Source organism: Eimeria tenella, genomic scaffold, assembly GCF_000499545.2.
Source record: "Eimeria tenella Houghton genomic scaffold, Eth_scaff305, whole genome shotgun sequence".
Lineage (NCBI taxonomy): Eukaryota > Apicomplexa > Conoidasida > Eucoccidiorida > Eimeriidae > Eimeria > Eimeria tenella.
Window position 1 is genome coordinate 1 of NW_013542919.1, and position 9134 is coordinate 9134.

The 9134-nt window shown below is 41.0% G+C and overlaps 2 protein-coding genes across 2 annotated transcripts; both read right to left on the bottom strand.

Annotated features, from left to right (window-relative positions):
- Positions 1–192: 192 nt before the first annotated feature.
- ETH_00026250 (uncharacterized protein) lies at positions 193–753 on the bottom strand (the record flags this gene model as incomplete). Its single annotated transcript, XM_013375978.1, has 1 exon — positions 193–753. One exon carries the CDS (start codon positions 751–753, stop codon positions 193–195), a length of 561 nt encoding a protein of 186 aa, XP_013231432.1.
- A 1230-nt stretch (positions 754–1983) lies between these two features.
- ETH_00026255 (Orotidine-5'-monophosphate decarboxylase and orotate phosphoribosyltransferase, related) lies at positions 1984–6423 on the bottom strand (the record flags this gene model as incomplete). The annotated part of the gene is made up of 5 exons (XM_013375979.1): positions 1984–2115; positions 3865–3908; positions 4950–5355; positions 5715–5831; positions 6100–6423. 5 exons carry the CDS (start codon positions 6421–6423, stop codon positions 1984–1986), a joined length of 1023 nt encoding a protein of 340 aa, XP_013231433.1.
- Positions 6424–9134: the final 2711 nt, after the last annotated feature.

The window sequence follows — 9134 nt, forward strand, 5'->3', positions numbered from 1 at the left end:
CAGCAGCAGCAGCGCATTTGCTGCAGAGGTCCGGAGTAGCAGCAGCAGCAGCAGCAGCAGCAGATATCCTTGAGAAAGGGCTGTGAGCCAGCAGCGAGCAGACAGAGGGCCTGCAGTTAATAAAAAATAAAAAAGCAAAATAACAAATAATTAAAATAAAAAATAAATTAATTTTAATTATTTTTAATTTTTTTATTCCTTTAAAAATAAAATAGACTTGACGCACAACTCCAAAATACCCTCTTTCTCTCCTGCTGCTTCGGCAGCAGCAGCTGCTGCTGCTGCTTCCTTAGAATCTTTGCTGCTGTTGCTGCTGCTGCTACCGCTGCATGGAGGATGCTGCTGCTGCCCCTGCTGCAGCAGCCTGAGCAGCTGCGGCTCCCGCAGCAGCTGCTGCTCCTCTTCCTCGTGCTGCTGAAGCAGCAGCAGCTCATCCTGTTCTTCCTTCTGTTGCTGCAGCAGCAGCGGCAGTTCTTGCTGCTGCACCTGCTCGGACTGCAGCTGCTGCCGCTGCTCGAGCTGCTGCTCTGGCTGCTCCAGCTGCAGCCGCTGCTCCTGTCCTTCCAGCGGCTGCTGCTGTTGCTGCTGCTGCCGCTGCTGCTGCTTCGTGAGCGCAGCAGAGGCGGCCTCAACCGTCTTTATTTGTTTTTCCTTTTCTCGTTTTTCGAATTTGATTTTATTTTTTGATAGAAGAAGAGTTTCTTTATTATTTTTAATTTTGTTTGTTTCTGCCTGTGGCTCTAGCCTGCACATGCTCCTTCAAGCCTGCTGCTGCTCCTGCTGCTGCTGCTGCCGCTGCTGCTCCTGCTGCTGCTGTTGCTGCTGTTGCTGCCTCTGCAGCACTAAAAAGCTGAAATTAACAAAGCGAAAGGAAAGGACAAAGGAGCTCTTTCTGCATTTGTTCGCGATAAAGAAGCAGCAGCCCTGCTGCTGCTGCTGTTGCTTCTGCTGCTGCTGCTTTTATCTTTTCTGTGTTGCTTTAAGCGCTGCTGCTGCAGCTGCTGCTGCTGCTCCTGCTGCTGCTGCAACATAGAGAACAGCGCGGTTAAAAAGGAAAAAGTAGCGCGAGGCAGCAAGCCTCGCCAGCGCTTCCTTTTTAAAAAGAAAAATGGACTAAAAGAATAAATAAATAATGAGGTTTTAATTAAATGATTTGCTGCTGAGTGGTCAGGTGTCTTGGCGGTGGCGCCGTGAGCTGTCTGTACACCCGACGCAGAAGGCTGCGCGCAGCTAAACCAGTCGGAAAACGGCGAATTAAAAAGATTAAATGTTATTTTTTGAAAAGCAAACAATTAATATTTTTATCTTTCTTTTTTTTGTGGCTTTAAATGGGGTTTACGAGCTCCTGCTGCTGCTGCTGCTGCTGCCGACAAGTTGGCTACGGCTGCGCGGCGCTCGCGGTGACCTCGAGTCGGCGCTGCAGTTCGCCGGCTAAACCGTGAGTTAAAAAGGAAAAAAGGAGTTTAAATTGAATTAAATTGAAAAATGGAAGTTTTAAAATGTTTTTTAAATTAAAAAATTGACAGAGAAAAGCCAAAAAATAAGTGGCTTGCCAGCCCGTGGCCGCGGCGGCGCTCTGGCCATGAATCGAGTGTGCTGCTGCTGCTGCTGCTGCTGCTGCTGCTCCTGCGTTTGCTGCAGGCTTGTGTCTCTGTTTGTTTAGTTTTGCAAATTGAAAACAAATTATGATTAATTAAATCCATTTAATTTATTTTTTCGGCCAAGTGAACTCGCCCGCAGCCCGCGCCGCCCCGGACCCCAGCTAGCCCGCAGGCCGCAGCAGCAAAGCCCGCAGCTTCTTTCGCAAGTTTTCTTTCTTTTGAACTTCAAATTAAATCCCCTTGCAGTTGCCATTTCATTTACACTTTTTAAACCCTAAATTGGGGTTTCTGTAGCCCGCAGCGAGCGGCGGGAGCCCCTGCACACCGCGCCGCAGCCGCGAGGGTTTAGGGTTTAGGGTTTAGGGTTTGGAGATGTCTTTCATTATGGAACCCGCAGAGGGAAGCCCCGAATCTGGGGAGCAGCGGATTTGGCTGAAGCAGCTGGAGGAGGAAGCAGCAGCAAGTCCTCGTGCTGCAGCAGCACGTCGTCGGGAAGTTGCTGCTGCTGCTGCTGCTGCGAAGGCGCAGCAGCAGCAGCGGCGGCTGCTGCTGCAGTGGCTGCTGCTGCTGCTGCTGCTGGCAGCAGTTGCAGCAGCGCAGCTCAGCGCCCTCAGCAGCAAACGGGGAAGAGACAATCGGGGCTTTCTTTTAGCTGTCTCTTTAATCGACTTGACGCTGCTGCTGGGGGCTTTTGCTGCTGCTGCTTGGGGTTTGCTGCAGCGGGAGGCGCTGCTGCTGCAGCAGTCTGCGCTGCTGCTTGCTGCTGCTGCTGCTTGGCTGCTGCTGCAGAGCCTTTTCTATCTTCTTTTTATTTTTATTCTTTCCACAATTGGCGCTGAGTGGCAAAAACAAGGAAAATATAATCAGCAGCAAATCAAGGAATTCAACGCCTACGTTGCTGCTGCTGCTGCAGCAACAGCAGCAACGGCTGCTGCTGCTGCCTATGTCTGTAAGACAATAATAATAATAATAATAATAATAATAATAATAATAATAATAATAAAATTATAATAAAAGAATAATGATAATAATAATAATATAAGAGAGAAAAATACAATAAAAACAAATAAACAAGGAAAACTATTATTATAACTGCTCTGTTGGACTAGGGTTTAGGGTTTAGGGTTTGTGTCCCAAACCCTAAAGAAATAAAATGGAAGAAATAAAAGAATTGAAATTTATTTGATTTCAATAAATCAAAAAAAGTTCAAAAAAATCGAAAAATTAAAAACGCCATTTTCTTTGTTTCCCTATTATGAATTCTTTTCATTTTCGATTTAATTTCCTTCTATTTATTTATTTATTTGTTTGTTTATTTTATTTTATTTTATTTATCTCATTTATTTATTTTACTTTATTTTATTTTATTTATTTTTATTTTGTTCAGATAAACCCTCAAAAGCTCTCGCCGAACTATTTGAAGTCCAAAGGCTCGCAAGGAGACAAGAAAACGACAACGAGGGCTCAAACCCTAAACCCTAAACCCTAAACCCTAGTAAACCTTAGGCTCTGGGCGCGGAGCCCGAGGTGCGGAGAGTGGCCTAGGGTTTAGGGTTTAGGCTCGGCAAAAGCCGCGGCTTCGCCAGCCCAAACCCTAAGCCCTAAACCCTCAAACGGGGACCTAGGGTTTAGGGTTTAGGGTTTAGGCGGGGGCAGACTTGAGCCAGTTGGGCGAAACTCTCTTCTACACATTTTCGAGCCTCCTGCGAAATAAAAAATAAAATTAAATAATAAAAACAAATAAATGAATTAAAATAAATAAATAAAAATAAATAAATAAATAAACATAAATAAATAAAATAAAATAAGAAAGAACAAATCAAACTGGCTCTTTTCTCTTTTTCTTTCCAAACGCCCAACGACAATCATTTTAAAAGTAGAAAAATAAAAATAGAAAAGTGAAAATAGAAATTAAAAATAGAAAATAAAAATCAAAAATAGAAAAATAAAAAAATGTTTTAAATGGGATAATAAAAGAGGAATAAAAAAGACAATTAAGAGGAGACAATTCAAAGAAGAAAGTTAGAAAGGGGACAATCAAAAGTACGGACTTGCTGCTGCTGCTGTTGCTGCTACTGCTGCTGCTGCTGCTGAAGAGCTTTAGCTTTTAATTAGTTCTTTTGTGATTTTTGAAAAGCAAAAGGAACATCATTTGAAAGGCCAGGAGAATACCATTTGAACAAGAAAAGACTTTAATTGCAAAAAGAATATTCTCTTAATTCCAAAAATAAAAATAAAATAAAAATAAAGAAAATTCACTTACGCTCAGACGCGCGGGCTTGACGCTGATAAGGACTCTTTGAAAAACTGCAACAGAACAAAAACAAATTTTTATTTTTTCTTCTTTTAAACTCTTTTTATTTTTAATTCTTTTCATTTTTAAATTAGTTTTTTTAATTATTTTTAATTGTTTCAATTCCCTTTTGTTTTGTTTTGAATCATTCCAAGAATAAATCAAAAAGACACTTTTAAAAAACTTCGAAAAGGAAAAAATTGGAAATTAAATAATAAAAAAGCCTCCAAAGATAATTATGAAATGATGATTGTAAACAGAAATAAATAAATAAATACAAAATATAATTATAGAAAGATAATTAAAAAACATAATTTGAAAGATAATTGAAAAAGAAAATAAAATGAATTAAAAACAGTTTTGAAGAGAATCGAAGAAGACATTCAAAAGAAACTGAAACAAATAAAAAGAAAACTTAAAAGTGTAAAGAATAAACAATAAATAAACGAATAATAATACAAATAAAAAATAAATTTACCTGTGGGGTCCTTGATTTCTTGAAGAAGTTGCAAATTGGAATTAAAATGAATTAGAAAAAAAAGATTTTTAAATTTTTTTTGAAAATTCAAGAATACAAAAAGTTCTCTTTTGTTTTCAATTGAAAGAGATATTCCAATTTGCCCTTTTTCTCCTGCAGCGCAAACCTTGCTTATTTGTTTTATTTTATTTTATTTGGTTTTATCTATTTTTTAATTTAATTTTATTTATTTATTTAACTTATTTTGCCCGATTTATTTCATTTCGTTTTGTTCTATTGCGTCTCATTATTTTATTTTATTTCATGTTCATTTTATGTTTTTTTCTCTATTTGGCTTTATTTATTTGGTTTTATTTTATTTCATTGTGTTCTGTTTTATTTTTTATTTTGTTTTTTTTAAGTGCCTTCTGCATTTGTGGCGGTTTAATTCGCTTTCATTCTTTTAAGTTACTGTTATTTCTCTTTGTTTTAATTCTTTTTAATTTTCAGTTTTCATAAATTGAATTAAATTGAATTAAATTGAATTAAATTGAATTAAATTAAATTTAATTAAATAAATGTATTTTTGCCGTCCTACCTTCTGCTGCCGACAGTTCGCTGCAAAGCTCAGCGACATGTTCATACATAGCCACAGGCGTTGCTGCTGCTGCTGCTGCTGCTGCTGCTGCTGTGGGATCTGCTGCTGCTGCTTCTTCTGGAGCTGCTGCTGCTGCTGCTGCTGCTGCTGCTGCTTCTGTTTTCGCAGCAGCTGCTGCTGCTCCTTGACCCGTCTCAGCAGCCGCGGCCACAGGAGCAGTAGCAGCAGCAGCAGGAACAGCAGCAGCAGCAGCAGGGGGCTTAAAGCCCTTGAGAGCAGCAAGTCCTGCTGCTGCTGCAGCAGCAGCAGGAAGACACTCGACGAAAACGAAAACATTTTTGTTGAAAGACAGAAAAGGAATTATTGAGTCTCTTCCCATGTAGCAGCTCACAGTAGCAGCAGCAGCCTAAAAAAAAATTTAATAAAATAAATAAAATAAAATAAAGTAGAACAAATAAAATGACAGGAGATGGTCCATTGAAATGCATTAAATTAAGGAAGTTTTAAGGAAAGAAAGAAGTGAAAAGAAATTAAAATTATTTCTTTATCTAAAATTCACATTTTTATGACCAACCGATGAATTGAATGATGAATTAAATGATGAATTAAATGATAACCTGGTTAGTTGTATTTAATTAATTAATTAAATAATTAAATAATTAAATAATTAATTAATTAACTAATTAATTAATTAAAATATTAAATTAAATAACCAAAACAAATAAACTAAATAATGAATTAATTATTTATTTGCTTTTTATTTACCCCCAAAACGCCAAAAAGGGCCTGGGCATAAGCCTTTGCTGTGTTTGAAATATCCCCCCTTTTGGCGTCGAGGACGAGGGGCAGCGGGTGGGCAGCTTGGGCGATGTTTTCTAGCAACTGGGGCAGAAAGAAAAGAAAACTAATTAAATTCAAACAATTAAATTAATTTAAAAATAATTTAATTCGAAAACTAAAAAAAATTAAGTCACCAGCTTCCACAGAACCCACTTTGCTGCCTGTACACCCCAGACCCGCTGCCACCTGCCTGTACACTCCACGCTCTCTCGGGTGTACAGACACCTCATGCATGCATTTATACCTGCATGTATGTATGCATGCACGCACGCATGCATTCGCATGCAGCCCCAAAGCCCCATTAGCGCACCTTGAAGCCCTTGGGGCCAAACTGTTCGTAAAAAGGCATTTCCAGCAGTAGTGCATGCAGCTTTCCTGTTGCTGCTGCAGCAGCAAGGGCCTGCAGCAGCTGCTGCTGCACTTCGCAGATGCAGGGGGGTTCCCCGCAGGCTTTGCAGGGGACCCGGGGGCCCCCCGGGGCCCCACGAGCCTCTGGGGGGCCCCCTGAGGGGCCCCCCAGGTGACCCTCACGGGCAACAACGCAGGGGCGCCCCCACAGCGGGGGACTTAGCGCCAAACAGAGGCCAGGCTCAGCCCCAGAGGGTAGCGGGAGAAGACTTGAGATGCCCTGCATGCTTTTGGAAGAAAAACGGAAAAATTTGGAGTTGAAATGGCTTTGGGGTGGAGCGGAGGCCCCCAGGTGTACGTACAGCTCGCCAGGTGTACATACACCTCCCAGGTGTACATACACCTCCACGCCGGAGTCGGCGCAGAGGCTCCCGGTGTATCTGCGCGCGCAGAACGGAGAAATTAATTAAATTGAATTCAAATTTATTTATTTGTATTTATTTGATTTCATTTAATGCTTTTCAAACAGAGAAAAACGACCCCAACACGAGCTAGCTACTGTGGGGCCCCGCAGCCTCGTGGCGGCAGCAGGACACAGAAGAGGAAAAATCGAGCAAGTGGCTCGAAAAAGCCGAATTAATTATTTTTATTTGATTAAATTTATAAATTTTTAATTAATTAAATCAATTAATTTAAATATTTCGAAAAAAGCGAAAAGAAGAGCAAAAACCACCGCTGGACCCCGCTGAAGTGCCTTTGGACTTTTCTTGAAATTACACCGGCCCTTTTGCAAAAGGGCATTTTAGGCCCTGATCCAAACATTTTAAATATATTTTATTTTCTATGTTGTCTCTTATAATCAAAAGAAGAAAATATTTGAATTTAAATATTCCTCTTCGCCAATTACAGAGTAGACACCTTGCTTCGGGTGTACAGACACTTGAAAGTGAAGTGTAATTCTTGCAAAATGCCCAAAATGGAAATGGCGATTGCTGAGCGAGTTCCACAGGACTTTTAGTCCTTTCTTTTGTCTTTTTATTCTCTATTGTTTTTTATTATTTATTGTTTTTTATTTCCATTAAAAGCTGCGAGAAATGCGCTTTCTTTGCCGCGGCTTTTGGGGCTTTGTGGCCAACAAACAAACCGCAGTGCATGTAGCATGCAAAAAAGGTTTAATTGATTTAATTGATCGTTTCAAGTATCCTTTTAGAGACTCTCTAAAGCATAAAATAGTGCAGCATTTGAACTCTAATTTGCAACACTTTGGTGTTTATTCGGAGGTGTACATACACCACAAAACCCGCAAAAATGCACGCGCAACTCGGGTGTACGTACACCTCAGCGCACTTCAGCTTTTCGGATTTTTTGCCTTTTTGGTTTTCCGATGTATGTCCACCTCAGCCAGGAAATGAATGAAATAACAAAACATTTTAAGAAATGAAATAACCCAAATGTCACTTTAAATAATATGCCGAATAAAAGATACTTTTTGCATGCTTTTGTTTTTTCCTTTTTTTCTCTAAGACATAAACAAAATTTAAAAATGCATTTGATGGCTTCTTGTTCGAAGTGGAGAAGTTAAAATAAAAAAGGAGACAGAGAGAAGACACTGTTAATGTGCTTTTTTGTTTCTTTTTAATAGTGCTTTGTTTGAATTAATTCATTTTTAATTTCCTTTTTATTCTTTTATTATCTGCTAACTGCTTTTCTCTCTCCAAGTTCGAAAGTGGCATTTTAATTCAATGCCATTTTACTTTTGTTCGTTCTATCTTTACACCTGGCAGCTCCAGAAGCAGCAGCAGCAGCAGCAGCAGAAGTAGTAGTGCTAGTAGCAGCAGCTGCAGGAGTAATTGTAGTAGCAGTAGGAGCAGCAGTATATGGATGCTGCAGCTGCTACTGCAGCTGCTGCTGCAGCTGCTGTTGCTGCAGGTACTCTTGAAGCTCCTATTGCTGCTGCTGCTGCAGAAGCTGCAGCTCGGGTGCTGCTGCTGCCGCAGTGACGGCTCTTATTGCTGCTGCTGCTTAACCTCTTAGTCTGCTGCAGCAGCAAATTCTTCATCACCACGCAAAAGCAGAAAAGCTGCAAGTGCACACCGCTGACTCCTGTGCGTGCAGCACATAAAACTGCTCTAATTCAACTAAAATATTAATATAAAACTAAATTTTTAATTTAATTTTATTTTAAAATATTTAAATTAAAAATATTTCAACAAAAAGTCGAAATGAGCCTTTGGGCGGAAAGCTGGGCGGGGCGGGCCCGCGGGGTGTATAGGCAGGTCCAGGAGTCTCCTTCTTTGCTGCTCTTTTGCCAATAAGCTCACTTGAGTTCATTAATTACATTTAATTAATTAATTAATCAATTAATTAATGATTATTGTTATTTTAAATTAATTACTGCAGCAAAAAGAGCAAACATTCCAGCCCCGAAGCAGACTCTGGTGACCAGTGGTCCGCGTGCTGCTGGCGGCGCTGCTGTCTGCGGCGTTTGAGACACTCTTTCGATTGAATATCTTCTTTTCCCGAAGTAATTGACTAGTTTCTTTCAAAATTAAACAAAAAAGGAAAAATAGAAACGCCAGTAAAGGCTGTGCGCGCAGTGCGGCTCACAGGGTCACTTGCGGCTGCGCAGCAGCAGCAGCAGCGGAAGCAGCAGCAGCAGCGGAAGCAGCAGCAGCAGCAACAACAACAACAACAACTATTTATCAAGAATGGAGGACAAGCCAGCGGATCAGGCTTTGCCTGCTGCTGGGGGGACCGCCCCTGCAGCAACTGCCGCATCAGCAGCAGCAGCAGCAGCTGCTGCTGCTGCTGCTGCTGCACCTTCAACCCCGTCTGCAGCAGCACGGGATGCTCATTTTTCTATGGGCCTGCCGTTGAGCTATGAGTTGCGTCCCTTGCAATCTCAGCAGCAGCAGCAGCAGCAGCAGCAGCCGCTGCCGCTGCAGGCGCAAATGCTACAACAGAGAGCGGGAGCGCCTCCAACTACTGCTGCTTCTG